Here is a 22,255-nt window from a genome sequence, read left to right on the forward strand (position 1 = left end):
TCATATTCCTAAATAACTCTGACTCATTTCTCCTGACTTGGCTGAAACCTAAGTTTCTCCTCTTTTAACAAACAAGTGGCTTTCCCTCTTCCTTCAGCTTTTCCAGGTGGAGATTATGAACACTTCCACTATTCCAGCTAATTGTAGGACAGTCAAACAGAAGCCAATGGATTCCACCTGGCAGGCCAGGCCATCTTGCTCCTTGCCATGATTACAACATGCAGAATCTACTCCACACATACTTAGCCTGCATTGGCTACATACAAAATGGACTCACTGTATCCAGGCACTAAAAACATGGCCAACAGATTTACTGTGAATAATTCAAGTTATCTTGCAACGATGTTCTGCATTCACCTACAACTGTTTGGATGTTGCTACACAAAAAACCACCATTAGTCTTGAAAAACATGCTAATGCCACCACTATTAAACGAAGCCACAAAATGACACCAAGAGAGATATGCTATTTTATTTAAAATCAGACCACAGTAGATTACAGAAAGACTTATGCAAACAAATCCACTGTACATTTCACAACTTGCTAGGCATAGAAAATTGCCCCTTGATTAGACTGTCCAGGATGACACAGAGGAACTGTTTAGGTGCAGGATGACTCTGCCTCCTCTGAACTCAATGTTTGCCCTTGTTTTATTCAGGCTAAAAGAACCATTGATTCGAGCTCTGTATCTAAGTCATTATTCCAGTTTGAGAGGGCAGAGGAGTCCCAAAAGAGGTTGAAACTGAGGTTGTGGAAGTTGGGGCACTAAATGTAACCATTACCCATGACTAGACTGTGCCCAGGGCTCTGCCTCCTGGCATCACATGAAAGCTTATATTCTACAGTCCCTCCAGGGTCACCAGTACAAGGGTGACCCGTGCAGACCAGCTGTGCTAGAACAACTTGACTCTGCTTCCTCTAGGAGACAGCACTGAAGTGCAGTGAAACTCATCCTTGAGTTGGAGCCATTTGGTGCTGATCCCCAGTCCAACACCCTAACCACATACAACTGAGTTAGTCATAACTTACAAAACTGCATACAAAAGACTGGCAGAAGCACTGCCATCCAAAGAGAGTATTTTCAATGCTACCAACACTCCAAAGCCGTGTTACACATCAGATTTATAAGATTTTTTCTCCACTCCAATTGCTTTGGGGAAGTATATGCTATTTGCAGCAAACATTAAAAATCCTCAGGACAACATTATAATATATATATATATTTTTTGGCAAGCATACTGAGCCACCCCATCTCAACTCTCAGCTTGCCTATGGCATTTTAATCTCACTATCTTATAAACAGTGCAAATTAGTACAAGTCTAAACATCCTAGCCATAGCAGAATTTATTTCCTATAACAGAACTGGAGAAGCTGTTGAAGGGCAACAGATCAAAAAGCACCTACACATCTCTTGCCCAGCTCGTTCAGGTTAGTGTTTTGAAATTTTTGTTTCTGAAAGGACTTGACACAGCTCTCCACAGGCATCTTTGCCTTTCAACATCACCAGCAGTCAAGTATATTTACAGTTTGTGCGCACACACACACACAATTAATGGCAAAATGTTTTCCATGAGCAGCTGGATTTCAGTTAGGAGACAGCTCTAACTGAAACATCACATTAGTTACATCATCTACGTTCAAACTTCTCCATCGGTGAAGGCAACTGTAAGCTTACAAATAGCAGATACAGCTTTTGTTTTCTCTGAAGTACAAGGGTCTTTCTTTTTTTCTTTTGTAGAAGAAAGTGCTCTTGGAGAGCCCTTAGAGTTGAGCAATGGCCATTCAAATGATAAAAACGCTAATATCCTAGTATTACAATCACAAGTAGTGATCCTAAGGCACATCAGCCACATGCATATGCAATAATGCATTGTTTTGCTTTGAGACAGGAAAAAAAGTTGCATTAGCTTCGTCTTGTATTTAGGTTGCACAAGAGTTTGTTTCTAGATAAAGTATCCCTGAAAGGTCATGTTATCACAAAAGTTACCAAAAGACAGAAAATTTAACAAGTAGTAAAAAATATTCTTTTGGAACTACTAATACCAATAAAGTTAGATACATAAAACACAGTGCAAATTCACAATACACTTATCTCTCACCTCCATCATTTCTGAGGATTTTCAGCCCTCCTCAAAAAGAAAAAAAAAAACCAAAAAGGTTGGCACTTGATAAGTGTAAAATATACCTGGTTGTTTTTATCAAATATTAGCACAAACTGATTGGAGAGTGATTTAGAGGTTTTTGTGTAGCAGGCTCAAAGTATGAATCTCTACTCAGCCACCACCCTGCTAGCCCCCATACACTTTTAATTCCTTCTAGGGCACAAATCATTTCTACAGCAGACTCACGTTTAGCATTCAGATACAACAGCTGCCATCCAAATACCAGCACTAATAGCACAGCAAAATTACTTTGAAACGAGTCATAATTATCCATGCTTATATGCAGCTTCAGTGAGAAAAGAATACCAAGAAAAGATATTACACTAGGTTAAAGAAAACCAAAAGGACACATCCTGTACCATCACTAGATTACAGAAAAAACACACTTTGCAAACAAATCCAATGCACATTGCTTCACAAAATCCTCCCCTCTATAGAAACTTTCCAGACTTACACTGGAGAATTGGTTCAGATGCCAATAACACTGACAAACCTGCCCTTTGTCTTCAGAAGGTGAACCAAGCCAAAGAGATACATTTTCAGAACAGAGAGCTTCCTGTTATGAGCTTAAATTCAGATTGGTATTTGCTAGCAACCACCACACTCCAGAGGAAATGATTAAGGGACAGTTCAAGGGCCTTACATAAAGGAACACAAAAAGATACTCTGTTTTGACTGATGCTGTTTGTAGTAGAGATTCCAAACAATGCAGTGCATTCCAGGACAATGGTATGAAAATGTTCTGAAATAACACAGGGGCTGTGCCAGGTTCTGGGTTACTGTGAGTTTCTTAAATTATATTGAATTAGTTGAAAGTTGTTTCTGGATGTGAGAAATTGATAACGGATTTATGGACACATTCTGCTCAAGTAACAAGTGTCAAGACTTTCCTCCCCCAGTGCTGGATTAAAATACCAGCATGTGTCCACACCTTAGGCTTCAAGAGCCACATTGAGAGTGAAATCTGAGCTCCCCTAAAAAGCCTCCCCACTTCCAGTGGCAAGTAAAGAATGGATTATGCAAGATCCAAACTACCACCACGCACCACCACCTAAAAACCTTTACTGCTTTGCCTGCTTACAGAGAAACTGTAACTGCAAATTCCAGATAGACAGGCAAGCCAAAAGCTGCAGAACTGAAGGACATGGGAAAGTTAAATATAGTCCTGCCAAGTGAGAGACAAGAGCTTGAGAGATAAAATGAAACTGTGTAATTTCAAGCGGGCAACTGCATGATGTGAAAGCCCAGTATTTGATTAAGAAAATACCCTGCCTAGATTCCTGGAATCACACAATGTCAAAAGGTAAGCACCTGTGTAAAAAAATCATTTCTGTATCCAGGGTGTGGGAAAGGAAAAACAAACCCAAAACCACTTAAGAAAGAGTCTTAACAGGTAAGGGAATAAAAATGCCTGGGAAGGTTTCTATAAAACTCTAAACTGGCTCCACAAACAGTTTAGTTTCATTTCAAGAGACCAGGACTTTCAGGTTATCAGGTTATCAGGAGTGGGAGGACTGTGTACTTTTACCAAGAAAAGTCTAAGGTAACAACTGAAATGTAGAAATGAAACTCTTGTTGAGTTTTACTGTCTAAAAACAATACAACATTTTCTGACAAGAGTTTCAGCTCAGCGAGCTCTGAAAATGTCATGCACCTGGCCACGAACGTCCTTGTCTGGCCACACTGCAAGGGATGCCAACGGGGTCCACTGAAACTCTCTGCCCAGTATTCAGATGTGGGTGTTACCATCCAAACACTGGCACTGATAGACAATACTTTAGAGAGACAACTATCTCCCCATTTGCCACACATACATCCAGCTGCGATGGGAATACATCAGAAGAGAGAGGATGCTGATTTACCATCACTACAAGAATTGAGAGTGTGATTTGATTTGTAACATCGGGAAATCCACTTGGACGCTGTTTCAGGATCTGATGGATTCACAACATTTAGACCCTATCACCTTCCTAGAAAAACCTTGGTGTCACTGAAAACGAAAATCATCACATTTAGCAAACGCAATTGCAGACCTCTGTGCCACAGCTCGGATTTTGTATTCCATTGTGCAAAAACCAGAGGCTTTCATTGCCTACTTTGAGTCTCTGAAGGGGAGAAAAAGGAAATATAAGCACCAATACAGAAGTTAGGCGCATCAAAATATTCACTGGAGGATAAAGCCAGGATGTGGTGGAAGGCGAGGTGGTCTTTGGGGAAGAGCTGGAGGATACTGTGGTACAAACTGAGAGGGGTATCCTGGCTGTGGCATTTGACTCGCAGGCTGAACTCCCGGTCGAGGTGGGAGAGGAGGATACGGAGCACCTGGATAAGAGAGAGCTGGTCCTGAACTCATGGCTGCAGTAAAGGGAGTAGGAAAGCGTCCTGCTGGGACTGAGGAAGGTGGAGGGGGCGGTATTCGTCGGGGCACCACTGAAGGAGGAGTGTTTGCATCCGAAGGGTAGGGATCTTGAGTTGCTGGTGTTGTCTCCGGCGCTCTGGGCTGAGCCTGCGGCTGGGCCTGTGGAAGTCTCTGTCCCTTCAGCACCATTTCCTGCAGCTTCTCGATCTTCACACGGCGCAGGTGAGCCAGTTTGCGCTTGCTCTGGTACTCGTCGATGAAGGAATCCAGTGGTATTTCACCATCGAGAAATTTTTCTGCCATATTCTGCCAAATATGGAACAATCTCTTAGAAAAACAGCATACTGCAAGAGAATCTAAATGGCTTAGACCCTAAAAATAGCCCCATTTTGCCTGTGATTTTCCAGCTTGCATATGGAGGACCACTGGCACGCTAAGAATTCTGAGCAGAATTTTGAGTTGGTTATTACTCAGAAGTTAAATATCATTTCTGCTTAAATTTATACTGAAGCAACAGCAGTAAGAACATCTGAATTTAGCTCTGATCATCAGAGAGGAGAATGAATCAAGCTCATCAGCTTTCCAGAGCGCCAGCTAAGCTGAATTACAGCTCAGTGCTGCTTGCAAGGCCAACAGAAACACTGAGAACTCTGGAAGACTTAGCACAGACAAGCAGATTATTGCTAAGACAGGTTTAAAACTCATGCTTACTTGTGGCTTTGGGTAAATGATGTTTAATAATTAAGAGCTGACCATACCATCACAAAATTCAACTTGTCCTGGGAATGTATTTTTGTGGTCACAACTCAAAGCCAATTAACTTTTTTTTTTCACCCTGATATAGCTACAGAAAATCTCCTACAGGCAAATGAGCAAACAAACCCAAACAACTCCACTATTCTGAAAACAGAGCATCCTTCAAGCACTTGTATCACAGTGAGTGGTGACCACTGGCACCACTGGCAGAAAGGTATGTGGATATCATGAAGGAATATTTCACCAGAAATACTGGAGAGAAAACACAGTGCAGGCATGGTTTTCATTAGGCTACTAATTGACATCCCTATTGGATTGATACATCATTAAAAAGGAATATTCCACATTTACAGGCTATGAGTTTGAAGGCAATGCCAAGGAACCAAGAGGTTTTGGCTTTCTTTTCTGAAAAGGAATGTTTTCTCTCTTAAATTAACGTCTTAAAGATGTTTAACATCTTAAAGATGTTAAAGAGTAAAACACTACCCAGATACAAAAATTCTCACTGAAACCAAATGTCTGCTCACTGAAGTTCAAAGCAAAGACCAGACTATATGCTTAAATATATCCTTTTAGTCTACCACACATTCAGTACTGCGCTGCAGCTATGTACACTGGAAGTCTTTGCTAATGGGTTTAAGTGGCAGAGCTGCAGTCATTACCTCTGTATCTTCCTCAATCTTAGCCCCTTCTGTCTGAAGCAGCGCTAGCAGCGTCTCCAGTGAAGCATTACTGGATTGTCTGTCTGTAATGGCACAAAAAGAACAGTAAATGACAGCTGGCTCCAAGTCACTTCTAACTGAAGCTATCAGCTTGCCTCAGCAACCACCAGAATATCTAAGACACATACACAATAGCATACTCCACTGTGCTCTGGACAGGATGATGTACAGTAAGAAAATGTAAGTACTTTAGGAATATTGTCAGAGTGCTAAAAGCTGAAATTTAATGGCAATTATATGTTTTTAATATTGAAAGGCAAAGCACTTCAGCAAGTGCAGTATCAGACATGCAATACTTCATCATTCAGCATGAGGAAAGTTAAATGCAATATTCCATTTGATTTATCATTAATCCCTGCAAATTCAAATTATGTTTTGCCTTTTAGCAAGGTAAACAGATTTGATCATTTAGATAAGAGTAGGTCTGCAATAGGCAGGTAAGCACACGGTAACAGAAAGATTCCTCTGGTTTTGCTACCAGGTGCAACAGATGCTTAATAAATCGTCAGAAGCATGAGCTCTTTCAGAACCACACAAAAATGACACTTCATTTTGCACCCTACTTCACACAGCTAAAAATGAGATACCAAAACCCAAAAATTGAAAAATCAAAAAAACCCCAGGCAACAGATTTACATTCACTTAGAAAACATCAGATCATAACCGGCAACCGAAAATGTTACCTAGTTTTGTCTTCTTTATCTGGTATGCTTCAAAAAGAACTTGCAGCTCTTGGTATTTTTCAGTCAAATTTGATTTCAAAGATTCCAACTTGGGCTGGTACAAAAGGTTGCCTTCTGCCAGGCTGCGGTTGCTGGCCAGAGTCATGTCCTTGCTGTGCTGAACATTCTGGGCCTGGAAACAAACAAAACCAAAACAAACACACAACCGAAAGTGTGTGAAATGACAGGGAAAATATTAAGCAAGGCTAACGGTCATTTAGACAACATGAGAATTTCAAAACTTCTAAATAAACCACAAAAGTAAACTCTGAACGTCAGTATTATGGTACTGGATCTTCAACTCTTACCAACACTTTGGGAATTTTCAGGATCAGTGGGAATGTCTAATGCTTTGCTGGGTAGTCAGCTTCAGCTGTTGCGCTCCTCTCCCATGATCTCTTTTCTTCTGCTGTGCAAAATCATTTCTCACAACCATTTTGCACTGCTCTACTAGAATACTATTTTACTACTGCATCTAGTCTAGAAGGAATAAGGAGGTCTGTGCTGCAAACAGCATGTTGAAATCATCTACAATGACAATGGACTGTGAGGCTTATGGGGCAAAGACCTTCAGAGGAACTGTCCTGAGAATAAGGATCTCTTCTTTCAGCCATGAGCACCTGTGAATGAATCACTTTCTTAACATGAATGAATACCCATCTGAAGTCACTTTTCTGCACATTTTTTTTCCACAAGCAGCAGAGAGCTCATTAAACAGGCATCTTCTGCAAGATGGGAATAATAGTTACTCAAAGCATTTGTGGTGTGAGGAAGGACTCAAAGTCGCCCTCTTTGAGCAGGAGCAGAGCAGCCCATGAATGCTCCAGCAGGCAGAATGGCTATTGCCCATTCCAAACAGGAACTGGGTACTGGCTCTGCTGAACTGGTTTCAGTGGCACAGTAGCAGTTCCTGGGTAGAAACCAGTCTCTGGGTGCTTGCTTAGACATCCTTGCTAAGTGGCAGAGGAGTGCAGCTAGTCACTCTATTTTCTTCTCATTCTAATGACACACTCATGTGAGGTCCAACCTGTTGGCTGTCACAACCCTGTCAGATCTTATTTTTGCTTCATGCTCTGCTGCCTGAAGGTGCTTTGTATGAATTTTAACTCATTATTTAACATAGATAACACCTCACACACCACCCTCACTACTTCCCCATGATGAATGCTGACAGATAAAGCAACAGTTGCTCTTAGGAAAGGAAAAAAAAAAATCTCTGGATGCCAGCAGTAAGATGCAGTAAGACTGCAGAGGAATGTCATCCCTTATCTTGTTAGAATGCAAAACCCAAGGACTGCATCATTACTGTTCCTTCTCCAGAATATTCTTCCCCAACTATATTATTAAATCGATGCTGGAGTAACGCCAAAAGCTTGGTTTTCAGCTTAATCCTCCTGCTTACCATATCCTAGCCTGAAGACATTATTCCTAAAGAACAAATGACAATTCTCACAAAACCATGATTCAGCAAGACCCTGAGTTTGCTCACAGACATGCATGCACACCACTTTATCAAGCCAGACTTCGTGAGCTTTGGGAAAGCCGAGTGTTTGGGGAAGCCTGCCCTGGATGTCACATTAGATTCATTAAAATATTCAGACATCAAAAAACGAAATTCCAAACAACCAAGGGATCTGATTTCAGCTTTTCAGACTGAATCAACAAGCAGACTGATTCCAACAAGCTGCTTTCAAAATCAACAAAACATTTGGTACACTTTTTGTCATCTCCACACTGCTTCGCCCCTTCCAGCCCACAGCATCCCTGTATAGCTAGAACAGATCTTCTTTATGGACAGCTGCACTGAATTCAATGCAAACACAAAGAGTACAGTGCTTTCCCCCTTTCACACTCATGGGTGGATACAGTCAAGCCACACCTCAGAAAGAGGAAAGAGAAAACCCAGGTGAGCTATTTAAAAGCCCCAGAAAAGGGCAGGATCAGAATTCAGGTGTTCTGGGCAGTCTGAGCAAAAAACTGGATGCATCAGGTAAAAATCTTTTCCAAGCAGTGTCTCTGAAAGCAACTATTTCCTTTTGAAATATTTATGTGCTACTTTAATCTGCTAAATTCAAATTTGGCTCAGTGTCACTTAAACATTTTTCCCCCCAGATACTGCTCTTCAAATACCAAAGCTTTACTCTTTCACCCTGCTCTTGCTAAACCACTTTTTAAGAAATCCAGTCAAGGAAAATGCTGAGTCCTAAATTCTACAATCAAAATGAAATTCTGTTCCAAATTATAAAAGTTAGAGAGACTGTACTTGTGATACTGGTTTTGTCTTCTCCTATCAAGCCTAAACAACCTTCCAGCTCTGTGCTTGTCTTCACCTTGAATCTTTTCCAAGAATAAAAAGAAAATCCTCTCTTCTCACTTTTGAATCCAATGCAAAATAATTAAACTGGTTGCTTCCCTTTGTTTCTTCTCCTCTGATCCAATGCTGTTTAAGATTGTTGCTTTTGGAAAGCCTACGTCCCCCTATTTCACATTTTGTTCTAACAGTTATGAAGGGAACTAAAATACACATGATTTAACAGCTTAATTACTGGCATCCAGCTTCTTACCAAATCACCTCCTGTGACACAAGCTTTGTTAACTAGCTGTATTCTGAACTGCCAGCCAAAGAAGACTGTGTGCAAAAAGATTCCAGTTTCCTGGTGCCTCTCCTCTTTCACCATTTTAATGAGGAAACTACTTCCTTCAAGTGAGTTCAGCTTGATCTGGCGAGTGTATTTTCAGTGCTTGTAAGGCTGACAATCTTATTGCAAAGCAGTTGTGCAGTCAGTCTGGGAAGACCAGTTTTATAAATGAACTTTGATCTGCAGGATGAAGAGCACACATATTTCCTCTAGAGAGAAAAACACCAGTGGACACAAAACTATAAACCCTCCAAGAGCATAAACCTCAGGAAAAGGAATCCTTCACTGAAATCACAGATACTAAAGAGGAGAAGGAAGAGCTCTGGGTAGACAGAATAAAAGAAAAGGGTTCCTTAAGCTTTTCTGGTGGTTTTAAACATTATTTTAAAATAACTCTCCTGTCTCAAGTGTCATGATGTCTCTCAACAGGACTAGGGAGGGGAAGGAAAAAATAAATGCATCGCTTTCTACAATAATTTTCTGAGTGTCTTTACTTCAAAATCGTTTCAGATGTGTAAAGATGAACAGATATCAGCATGACATGATGCAACTGACTTGTAAAAACAAGATAAAAATCAGCATTATGACCTACATCTAACACAGTGACATCCGTTCCTGTCCTTAGCATCTGACATACAGCAATTAAAGACCAGTCCAAACTTAAACCAAGTATTAAGACTTTCACTTGAAACTGAGAAAAGTTTAGGTATTTGTAATGACACTTTATGTTACAGTGCTTAAAATCACACAAGACTTAATGACTCAACTTCTTCCACATTACAGCACTTCTAAGAAGGGCACTTTTTTCCCTATAGAAGTTGAACAAATAACATGATTGACATTTAATGATTGAGTCAAGTGTCACTATTGAAGTTTTCCTTGCCAGCATTAATCTGTGCCAAATTTCTTTTGAAAATGTCCCCTTCAAGAGATGAGAAACTCAATCTGGATCTTACTCAAAACTGTAAGAAGAACCTGTTCCTCAAATAAAAGGTAAATTTAAGAAGAAGGATGTTTAATGAAACTTGAGGAGATGATGATGTTCAGGACATTTAAATGCTTCCTGAGAAAAGTTTGAAGTCTGTGGAATGAGTGAATTCTGTCTCACAGCAAGCAGAACAGATACAATCCCAAAGCAAGACAACTCTGAATACAGTCAGGATTTTACAAACCAGACTAATCTCTGGCACTAATGTTAAGGTCCATGTAATAAAACTTTCCTGCAACTGTTCCACCACATTTAGAAGTTAATTCAAGGAATCCAAGGAGCAAGCTCTGTGAAGTCAAGTCTAAAAAGCCCTATTGAAAAACTTTCAAAAACCACTGACAAAACAAAACAAAAAAGACACAGTTGCAAAATCACCCAAGGGTCAAAGACACAGTACAGCATGACCAGTGTATTAAGATTATCAAGGCAGCACAAAGCGTGCTTTCAGCATCTTTTCACAGCTTTCCACAAGCCCCAAGGCAAGACAATAGCCAAGCAAGGAATAAATCCAATAGAAGTTATTTTGTTGTCAAGATGTGCTGTGCGATAAAAACGTGCGTTAGCAGGGAGCCGCTGCTGAGTGCATCAGGTGTTCACCTGCCTGCTGGAAGAGCAATGAAAAAGTTATTAAGAGGAGTAAGCAAACAGAATTGCTACCAAGGCTATTGAGGTCATGAGGACTTCAACAGGCAGGAAACATTAATCTGAAACCAGATGAGAAATACCAGTCAGAATCATGAGACAGGGCAATATTAAAGAGAACACATGCTTTCCTTTTTTCTTTTTTTCTCCTTTTTTTTTAATTGCTAAGCTCTTGCTCTGAATTCTGAATGGGACAAGCAGGGTAATGATACTGAGCTGCTTATAAAAGGATTTTAATGGCAGAAGGATTGCTCATCATTCAGCAGACCACTCAAAACAAACCCTGTGCACCGCAAAAGAACGAAGCCGTGGACACACAAGGGTTATTAAGTAAAACAAAATAAAAGGTTTATCCAGCACTCCAAAACTTAGAATATTTAAAAAGTGAGCTGCTTTAACAGAAATAATGTGAATTATTAAATAACTCATTGAGTAAAATTAACAATTCCAAGATCAGGCAGGAGCAACTGCTTTAGGAATTGAGATTCTACTGATTTCAACTACTGTGGCTTTGTTTCATCCCACTTTTAAGTAACAAAGAAAAATGCTGGATAGAATAAACCAGAACTAGCTCAGCAGTACTTTTACTGTTATGATTTACTCAAAAAATAATGGTTTGCAGCAAGTTATTTGTGCAAAAGGTCTCCGAGAAGAATCAAGGAATCATAGAATTGCCTGGTTGGAAAAGACCTTAAGATCAAGTCCAACCGTAACTTAACACTTCCCTGTATACAACTCTTAGACCATGTCCCTCAGCTCCTCATCCAAATGTCTTTTAAACACCTCCAGGGATGGTGACTTCACTGCTTCCTTGGGCAGCCTGTTCCAGTGCCTGATGACCCTTTCAGCAAAGAATTTTTTCCTAAAATCTAATCTAAACCTCCCTTGGTGCAACTTAAGGCTATTAAGTTGAGTCGCTCCTGTTCACCCATCCAAAAGCACGTTCCCAAAAGTTCCAGACCAGATGTCTCCTGAGGTGCAGTCTGAGGGGCTGAAATCCTAACTACCCACAAAGTCCATCAAGTGCTGCTATGATTATAAGCTTGCTTTGACAAGCACCATGGCAAGTAGCCTCTCAGTACTTTCAAGAAAATGTCTCTTAAAGAGCTATAAATAAAAAGTTTTCTGTGGCACCATTTTAATTGCTTTACACACAGCCACATTCGTTTTAGGTTTCTGGAGTCTTGCTCCAGCCTTTGTCATTGCCACACTCTCTTTCGCTTACACGTACTTGTAAATGAGGACTAAAATATGCAGTCACACTGCGGAAGTCTAACGACACACATTTGGAGTGTCAAATTATTACCCCTGAAACAGGACCTGACAGGTGCAGAGCAGGAGAAGAGAGACTTCTTTTACAGAAGATTTAAGAGTGCTTTTCATGAAGCACTGGTAAGTGATAACACACTCTCTAACAACATCTGTTCAGTAATAAATATTAATGCATATTCCAAAGCAATTAGATTTGCTAAATTTAGCTCTTCTGATTATGTAAGTGCTGGCTTTAAAAATGACAATGTAAAGGTTAGAAGGCAAGTTGCAATTCCTACACGTTTACTGCAGAAGAAAGACACCCAGAACTGCCATTCGCACCCAGACACAGGCAGGTTACTCATTTTGGTGTTAAGCTGGAAGAGACAAATCTGTGATTGTGACCAAGCCTAATTTCTAACTTCATAACTAAATTTCATGTCTGGCAAACGAGAACATAACCACTTGCACAATGTGGTTTTAGGATAGGAGCGGGAATCCAAGAAATCTGGGCATGCATTCACATGGTTTTAATCTGAACTTTCAGCACTGCCTGATCTTTTCAAATGGCTTTTGAGAAAAGAACTACACTGTGCTTGCCAGTGTACTCTGCAATCCTGAAATGGGAGGAAGGTAATACATTTCTGACTTCTTCATTTCATATAATTAAGGGTTTGAACAAATAATTTTTGGCAGTAGAAACTCAGTGGTCAGAAACACAATGTCGCACTGCTACTAAAGTGATGTTTTGATAGATAAAAAGAAACTCATTTTCACGGAGAAGTTCATCAAGCTACCAGTGTCAGGTCACAAATTCTCTCATCTATGCCATTTAGAATGATCATGGTGAGACTGACTTTCATAAACAATGCACTTCTATTTAATGAAGATGAGTATTGTAGATGTACTTCAGAGATTAACCTCAAAGGATTATGATAAAAAGAAAAAACGACAGCCTTCCTCGATTTTAAAAGACTAGGAGTACCAGACAATTGGCTTCCTTCCTCTTTCTGTCAGACAAGATGTTCGTTGTTCAAGCACTAAAAGCCCAGAGGTTTCAAAAACAACCTTACAGACAGAAAAAGCAGCAGCTGAGATCTCTGATCCTTCATTTACACACACCTGGGGACATAGTGTGAAGGTCACCGTGTGTGCGTATTCCTCCAGTGAAATATGAATGTGCATGTGAGCGCACACAGATATAGATATATACAGACACACAATGACATATACAAACCCAGCTCAAATGCTGCACAGAAATACATTCCCTTCAGGGCTGGAAGGTGCCTATTTTTAGCTGTCACCAAGAAAGCCAAGTGATTTTCCAAATCCTCCTCTTTGTGAATAACACATTGGGTTCTGAGCTAGGTTTCCCTTGCAACAAGGAGAACAAAGGTTTTTTCAATTACAGAATAATCAGCTTTAGCCAACTTTGCCACTGAAAATACAAGTGACCTCAGAGAAATGACTCAAGAATCACGACTTAATCAGCATAGCACAATGAAGTTGCGAATCTAAAGACTTTGGGATAAGCCTACAACCTAGATACATACGAACTGACAACTGAATACCTACACAACCAGCAGTGAAATCACCATGGTTCCCTCTTCATGTTCAGGATTTCCCCCTCTCCTTCCTGCCACATACTTCACAGTGAAAACTCAGGACCCAGTAGCAAAAAAAAAAAAAAATCAATCAGTAAACATTTCAATGGAGGCAAAACCAGAGTGAGGAACAAGTACTGAAGTACAGCAAATTCCTTCCAAGGTGAGTAAGTGCCTTCTTGTTAAATAGATTCTAGTAAAAGCCTCCACAGGGAATAAAAGAGGATTATACCCGACAGCAGCACAGCCAATATTTCCACAGAGCCTGAGTACCTTCAAACATAGCCACACTTTCCAAACACCACAAAATATTCCCTGAGGCCTGGAGAACCCTACTCTACAATTTGAAAGCCTTCTGTTGCCAACAAAGGAGGAAAAGTGGAGGGTCAGATTGAGAACATGGCCTAGTTTTGCAGTGAGGGAGAATCTTTCCTACTAAGGTCATGAGGTTTTCTGTCACTTCTGACCTACAGTCTTATGCATATATTGACAAATAAGTAATAAAAAAGGAGCCCACTGAGCCACACCTTCCACTCATGTTCCTTGTCAGGGGTCAGGCTGAAAACAGCCATACTGCACCCACTTATATCTTTACAAAGTTAATCCTGTTACAAGCTGTTGACTTTCCTTAAATATTTAGGGTTTTATGCAAAAGGCTACTCCTGCCCTCCAGCAAACCACCGTGCCTCTGAGATCTCTGCATCTTTTACTTACCCCAGCAATATCCATTTCTTCAGCAGTTTAAGCTCTCAAAATATAAGCCCATATGAAAGGCTACTAAGCCTGCCCCCCTCTGCAAATCTATTTACACCACATTCAAAATACAAATTGCTGCAACGAGCAAATTCCCAGGGACACATTTTGATCGACCTCCGATGGGCTTCTTCACCTGTAAGGATTGAACTATTTGGTTTGAGGTGATTCAGAACAATTTCTTTTAAAGTACCAAAAGGGCAGGAATCTTGGTTTAAGGGTACACAATTGTAATTGATTTTACTTAATAAATGAAGCTTTTTTCTCAAGAATATAGTGTAAACTTTATTTTCCTGGGGTTTTTTCCCCTCTAATTAAAATAAAACCCCCAAACCAACAAACACAGAGAAGTACAACACATTTTTTTTTTTCCTTGGAAAGTTTTCAATATATATGGTTTCATCTTATTTGTGTAGTCAGTCAGCAAACAACTGAGTCTTTCAGGCACACCTGCAGTCAAATAAACCCGGAACAGTCTCATATCAAAACTGTAGCACACAGCGTCCACTCACATATAGAAAATCCAGTAAAAGGCAACCACTGCAGAAGGAAGAAAACAAGCTCCTATTTTGTTTTAATAAGCAGAGATCCAAAAGCACGGCTCGGAGTCTGATACACTGACAAAGACATTTCAAACAGGCAAAACATCACCAGAAAGCCTGACAGCCTTCCCTGCGCCCCGCATACCAACAGGGTCACACAGGAATCTCTTTCATATTATTTTGAATTAAAGTTAGGCCGAGATCGAGACCACAAATAGGACCGACTTCACCCTGACAAAATCCTTCATCGAGGCCAAAGCACAAAACAAGGGTTGTACTAATGGAAAAACTGATCCCACCTCCGGTCCGTCAATGTCTCCTAATTTAGTACAAACCGAACATTTTCAGCGCGGGGAGCCCTCAGCCCCCCCTCCTCCGGCACCCAGCGTTCGGCAGAACTGCCCGGGTACAGACCTCCCTCCCGTTACCGACGGCCAGCAAACAAAAGGCCGGGAGGAAGAGGGGGAGGGAGAGGGGCAGGCAGCACTTCCCACAGCACAGGGGCTCCTTATTCACCGGTCACTCCATGGCGGAGCCGTGACCGCCGAACAGGGCAAGGAGGAGGGAGTCACCTGCGCCGGGGGTCGGGGGGAAGCGGCGGGACAGCAAGTCCCGAGGCCCGGCGGGCCGAGGGGGCTGTGGGGAGCGCAGCCGCCCGAGGCGAAGCCGCGGCCCGGGGCTACGGGGATGCCCCTCACCTCTTCCATCTCGCGGGCCATGTCCTGTAGCTGCTCCTCATCTTCCAACAGCGCGCTGAGCTCGTGCAGACTCAGCGCCTCCAGGCGCCGCACGTCCAGCGCCATCCCGGCGCGGCCCCGCTCGACTCCCCCCGGCCCCGCGCCCGCTCCCCAATCCCGCCGCCGCCAACCGGAAGTGCCTCCCCGGTGTCGGCCCGGCGCGGGGTGGGCACCGCCCCTCGGCGCCCCCTGCTGGGAGGGCGGGGCGGCGGCGCGCGGGGCGGGGCGTACCAAGGGGGGCTGGGGAGAGGGGACGTGGTGGCGGACGGTACCAAAGGGGATTGAGGGCGGAGGGTGGAGCTTGGAGTCTGAGGGAAGGAGGGTGCCCGTGGGGGCGATGGGCAGCTCGTGGCGGATGAGGCCGGGGAGGCCTTGGGGGGATTCGGGGGTGGCTGGGATGAGCTGGGCTGGGGAAAGAGGGAGAAGCTGCTGGAGCTCTAGTAAACGCTGTGTGAGGGGTTTTGTGTTGGATGAAGCCCATGGGGTCACAGCACTCCAGGCCTCCTGCCCATGAGCCTGGCTGGAGTCAGCGGGGCAGGAGAAGGGTTCCAGGGAGGTGAAGGGCCCAGGGAAGGTGCCCTCTGAGAGAAGTCATGTGGCATTTCCTGAAGACGCGAGGCCTAAATGTTGGCCGGCAGAGCCACTCACAGAGCATGCATTGTCTGCTTCACTCATGTGATGCTGCCTGGTGCTCAGGGCCCTCGGTGTCCCGAGGCATGGGGGCTGCTGGAGTAGCTGAGAGGTCAAATGGTTCACTGGGAAGGCAGGGGCTCCGTGGTTTAATTTCACAGAGCGTGGACTCTGTCCTATAGCCTGCAGGACGTGGAGGGCTGATCTCTGAGCTTTCACATGTCACATGTTACTTTGCGAGGTGATGTAGCAGGCATAGTGGTGTTGGGTTGACGGCTGGACTTGATCTTAATGCCAACCTTAATGATTCTACATCAATACCGGGTAGAACTGCTGCTCCGGCTTGAGAAAACCATAGGCACTTGTTCTCCTTTTGTTACAGCAGAGCTGTAAATTAGGAAGGAAAGTCGGTAAAATTCTTTACCTCATGCTTCCTTACCAGGTTGGGACTTGGCTACAGTAAATCTCAACAGACTGACTACATTATTGTTCTCAAGCCTAGGCTGAATACCTGTTTAGGTTAAAAATAGCAAAGAATCGCATCTTGCCAGGGTTTGGTGCCAGGGTTTTTTGTCCATCTTTAGCACTTTATTCTTGAAGAGTGAAGGTGAAGAAATGATCTGTCAAGATGTATTTTCTGATGAATTTAAATACTTCTGAAATGTAATGTAGCAGAAGCTCTGCATCAATTACAACATCATAGCTACATTTTGTACTTACAATTTGTACCTGTTCAGTCACCAATCCTTTAGTAGGCACTCTGTGGTAACACTTTGGAGCAGTAGTTCTCCAATTACTAGTAATGTTAGCATTGTTGATAAAGACAATTATGTCTGGAAATAATTAATTGTGGTAACAGAGCCTAAGTTGCATGCATTGCTAGGCATGCATCACCTTCCTGCCTGCTTTTCTAGCTACTGCATGGGTGTGTTGGTTTCTGTGTGTGCAACACCAGAGAGAACCAGAATGACCATGTGGAACAGGGTAGGGAATTGCCACTTGGTCATTGTCCTTTGTATTTGATATTTTTTATCTAACTGGGAAAAAAGAATCAATATAGTGAACTGACTCAATCTCTGATATTACGCCACTGTAATATGATGTAGCAGTCACATGCAGGAAGGACACTATTTCCCAGCACAGCTGAATGAAGGCATGATAGTTGTACATTTATTCTTTGGTCTTATGACTAAACTCATCTCTCCACGTCTCACACCCCCACCCTCCCTCACCCCCAGATCCTCCCCTTGTCATTATTATCCACAGGTAATAAAGCCCAAGAAGATGTCCCTGCTAGAGGAAGGCTTCCTGACCTTCTGCCTGCTCAGTGTAGAGCTGCTGTACAACCATGATGTAAACTGAGTGTACTCAGAGGTAGGCAAGAGCGAGATGTTTGTGCAGCCGGAAGCTGAGCTAAGCTTGCTAAAGGTGGGGAGAAGGTGATTAGGTATGTGTCCACTCGCCCACGTCACTGCACCTGCCTTTTGCTGAGGTGTGCAGTAAACTCCTTGTGTGGGGTGATCTGCTCAGAGCACAGAGGAGTGAGCAGCTGTACCCCTCAGCAGTGACATGGGTTTGCATGGCCACTACAACTGAACCTTGTTACTTCAAAACAGTAGATAGTTGTCACATTCATATACCATCTTTGCATACGCTTACCAAGATGACAGTTTCAGCCTTGTGTTAAACCAGATTGTAAAACTGCATGTACCAACACATGCAGACACACACATATATACATACACAAACAGAGGAATTAGTTGAGGAATTGAAAGAAGCCCTTTCTTCCCAAGAATGTCACTGATTTTAACTTCATAGCACAGCTACATAATTGGTATGGAGGGAATGTGGTTTAGCAGAGTCTGACTCAGCTTCATGTTGTAAATCTAGTTTTACCACTGCCTTTCTCTGGGGAGCCCGAGCAGAGCTCTCAGCTTCCATCAACCATAGTGCCTTTTGCTTAAAAAGAGGAATAATGGCAACTGCTCAGTCCCAAGTGAGGGTGGAGAAGAAAATTTCACACTGAGTAACACTTGTAGAGATGTGTGTCTCTGATGAAGGGCACTACAGTATGATAATAATTGTATTGTCAATATGATGTCAGGAAAGATGTTTCACAGTGACTTAAACTTTTCTGTAACTAGTTAATTTTTATGTTGCATGGGGTTGATGGAAGTTCACTGCTGTAGACTCCAAGGAATGGACTATTTAAATTAGTCAGTGGTGATCTGTATTGAAGTTAGAAGCTGCATAATGCAGAACAGTGAAATCCTCACAAAATGCACAGGGAAAATATAACTCATTGAAAACACCAGTTCTCCCTCTATAGGTATGTTTGGGTTCTGGTGGTGGTGGAGGCAAGTGTCCATATGAAATCTCATCAGCTTTTGAGTACTGTGATCAGCATCTGCATGTGATTGAGTTCTCAGGTAGCCCAGAAAAGCAGCTGAAGTTGAGAGACAAGATAGGAGTCAGCTGCTTTTGTACAATTATATATTCTATTTGGATAGGTAGGGAAGTGTCTTTCCACTCAGCACTCTTCATGGAAAATAAAAGCTTTGTGACAGCACATCACTTAGACAAAACATGAAGAACTGCAGATACACCAGGCTTAGAGGCTACAAGGATTATCAAATACTGTAGTGCTGCAGGCTGAGATTTATCGGCTACCCATTCCTATTTGCCTTTGCTGAAATCCTCTTGAAGGGTGACAGCATTCATGAACATTAAAACTGTAAGCAGGCACAGGACAGAAGTCAGGTTTTCTTATTACAGGAGAAATGGAACAAAAAAACTGGGAAGATTACAGTGGAAATCATGTCATGGTGAATAAGGAGTCAGGCTTCATTCTTGGGGAGAACTGGCATCCAGCCTCCTTTAAATGAGATGTTAGAATTTTTCTTTTTCTTTTAAAACTTGATCTTGGATTTCCTTCTGCCACCTCATATCCTTTTATGGTCAGTAACAGTGCACCCATGCATATTTATTAGATTTAGACATATTTTGCAAGTCACCTTCACAACAACTTCTTTTCTTTTCCTGGAAAAACTGGTTGGTTACACAGAGACTGAATTTGCAAGTCTAATCTTTGGCGTTTATTAACCCTTATTAGTCTGGTTGCTCAATAATGGACAGATAAGTTTCCAGGCTTCTTTGTAATTTATTTCCCTTCTATATATTATTCATAGTCCATATTTCTGTTTAGATTTCATAATCCAGATTCTTTCACACATGGAAATGACCTGCATGTTCAGCCTTCTGGGAGAGAAAGAGTGGTCCTGTTTGAGAGAGAACAGTGGTCCTGCTGTCTGAGAGAAAGCAAGAATTATTATTACTATACTCCCCTTGTTTCAGGGAGCCACAGGCATGACAAGAGGAGCAGGTTTCTATACCTGCAAATACTTTGCCTTAAAGCTCACAGTGAAGCTAAAGTAGGAAAGTCATATCCTACTTTTTTTTCCCCCCCCCCCAGACTAAGATGCACCTCTGAACCTAAGCTTGAAATACTCTATTTGCTTGTGGTAATTCCAGACCTGCTGAAGCCCTAGAAAGTGCAGCCACTGCAACAAACACAGTTGCTTATTGAGGCAGAGGTTGGTGCACCAGCAGACAGGTTGTTGGAATAAACACAGCTGTGTTTCCTCCATTACAGTGTTCCCATTTACTGGGACAGTCAGCCACATACCTTTGTCTGTGCAAAGGTGCAAGGTAAATACATGTCCTTAGGGAACTGCCAGCACTACAGCATCTACTGTTGAACTTTGTCTTGGATAGGGTTCTCAGATGTTTAAATCAAATAAAGCTGTGGTTATACCTGTTACAGGGAATGGTTAGAGCTTTATTAACAGTGAGGAAAACAACCTGCCATGGATTATACAGACAACCTTGGTAATCAATTGTGCTTTCAGATGTCTAATTGCTTCCAATTCTGCCATGACAAATTTCAAGCCGTGTTCCCTGAGTTAAGGTTTCTGAAAAACCCCTGAGTTCCCAGCAGAGAGGCCTCATCCCTTTTGAGAAGGGGAAACTCTTTATCTGCATCACTCTAACTGAGAAGCTCCTGAACAGCTCTTGTTGGCATTCCCATGTAATCATCAACTCTGGGCAAATCCACAGCCACAAAATAGCACAGCTCAGGGTTTCAGAGGGAACAGTGGCCTTGTCTCAGAACAGCCTGACACACAGAGACTGTCCACAGGCAGCGAGGCCCAAGGGATGGGGCAGCTCCAAGAAGCTGCTCGTGTGCAAGCACTAGAATAATTCCCACTGCTGCACTAAGTTAAGCTCATCTTTACTGCTGTGTTTAAGTAGGCTAGTAGGCACCTCTGACCCTGAGTTTCACTTCAAAAAGAAGTCAGAGTTGGAATGGTTTTGAAAAGCAGGATTTTCTGTAACTACTGGGACAGCAGAAATGTCTGCATTAGATGAGTACTGCTGGCTCCCCAGTGGTGTGTGGAGCTCCCACCAGGCTTCCAGGCCATGATAAAACCTGCGTGGCTTTAACATGTGGGCAGATCCATTTGTCACATGCCAACAGCACAATAAAAGGACTTGTTCAAGCCACAAGATATAAGGCTCAGTGGTAAAGTAGCCTTGAGTTATCTAGATGCAAAAGAGAATTCAGCACCTGTGGCAATGAACAAAGCTATCATCTTGGACTGGTGCCACCCGCAGAGACAGCCAGCTGCTTCCAATGTGCCATTTCAGTTGAAGCTGTTTGGCTTTAACCTGGGAGTACAATGCTGGGATTATCATCCCAACAGGCTTGAGAAGCAGGGCTCCCTTCCTGAAACTCAGTGTAGTCTTTGCAATAAAACCAATCCAGTTGTATCCTGCAGTCCTTTTTGCAGTACTGCCTGGGAGGGACACACACGATACGATCAGATTCTCTTCTCTGGCATCTGGTGTACTAGTGAGTATTGTCCTACCAGTGCTTCCCAGGGTGAGTCAGCTTCCCTAGTTCCTAGGTAACCCCTTTTGTTCCCTCCCCCACCTAGTTTTTCAATTAAACAGAAATTAATTCCAATTCTATGAGCTGCTGGCCACATTCTGCTCCCAGGTACTGATAAAAAATGTAGAATTAATCACTTGCCTGCCAGCACTGGGTGGAACCCCCAACGTCTTCATAACCACAGTGCAAATGTTCATCAAGCAGGAATGCAGGGCCACTTACTGGGGTGAACTGGGGAGTTCAGAGTGTGACAAGTTTCCTAAGTGCGGCAAGATAAGACAGAAAGAGCTCTCTCGTTCTTCCGAGACACAGATTTTTATCATATCACAAAAGCAAGCAGCTGAAAAGATTGCAGTCACGAAGTGCTGTGCTTTGAGAATGGGTTAGGCTGCCTGCCCTTCCGTGCAAGACTGGCTACGGGATGAGATTTGGGATGAAAACAAGTTCTTAAACAGGTTATACCTACTGCTATGGCTCACAGCTATTATCAGATGCTGAAGTCTTTTACATACCTAATTCTTTGTGGGTTCCTCTTGTCATTCTCTGTAAGAGAGCCAGAACATGTGCAGTGTGCAGCTCCATTCAGCCATCATCTCAGATGGGCATTACCTGAAAAACCCTGAATGCAAAACCCACCCCTACATTGGCTTGATGTTGAGTGGCAGAGGTAGTATTTTGGTTTTTGAGCATCCCTCCTCAAGGACACTGAAGAGTTTGTAACACATCACTAAACAAAAACAAAACAAAATGCAATCCTGCCAAAAAGTAGAACACAGCAGCGTTCTAATATCTGCAA

At 42.5% G+C, this 22,255-nt stretch overlaps 1 protein-coding gene across 3 annotated transcripts; it reads right to left on the reverse strand.

Annotated features, from left to right (window-relative positions):
* Positions 1–453: 453 nt before the first annotated feature.
* On the reverse strand, positions 454–15,986 carry VPS37B (VPS37B subunit of ESCRT-I). 3 transcript variants are annotated; one of them, XM_054173147.1, is made up of 4 exons: positions 15,840–15,986; positions 6,684–6,855; positions 5,941–6,023; positions 454–4,828 (listed from the first exon to the last, which is right to left on the reverse strand). In XM_054173147.1, the coding sequence occupies exons 1-4, from the start codon at positions 15,942–15,944 to the stop codon at positions 4,328–4,330; spliced, it is 861 nt and encodes a 286-aa protein (XP_054029122.1). In that variant the 5' UTR covers positions 15,945–15,986; the 3' UTR covers positions 454–4,327. The 3 variants fall into 3 exon arrangements, with proteins under 3 accessions (XP_054029122.1, XP_054029123.1, XP_054029124.1); XM_054173148.1 differs by lacking the exon at positions 15,840–15,986 and adding an exon at positions 15,441–15,545; XM_054173149.1 differs by lacking the exon at positions 15,840–15,986 and adding an exon at positions 13,818–13,888.
* Positions 15,987–22,255: the final 6,269 nt, after the last annotated feature.

The sequence above is a fragment of the Dryobates pubescens genome, chromosome 25 (genome assembly GCF_014839835.1).
Source record: "Dryobates pubescens isolate bDryPub1 chromosome 25, bDryPub1.pri, whole genome shotgun sequence".
In the NCBI taxonomy this organism is placed as follows: Eukaryota; Metazoa; Chordata; class Aves; order Piciformes; family Picidae; genus Dryobates; species Dryobates pubescens.

Excerpts from the sequence above, each read along its gene's own strand:
- VPS37B (XM_054173147.1), bottom strand. The coding sequence starts at position 15,944 with ATGGCGCTGGACGTGCGGCGCCTGGAGGCGCTGAGTCTGCACGAGCTC. Across the intron at positions 6,856-15,839 it reads TGGCCCGCGAGATGGAAGAG|GCCCAGAATGTTCAGCACAG; the intron begins GTGAGGGGCATC and ends GTTTGTTTCCAG. Across the intron at positions 4,829-5,940 it reads AGATTGAGGAAGATACAGAG|AATATGGCAGAAAAATTTCT; the intron begins GTAATGACTGCA and ends CATATTTGGCAG.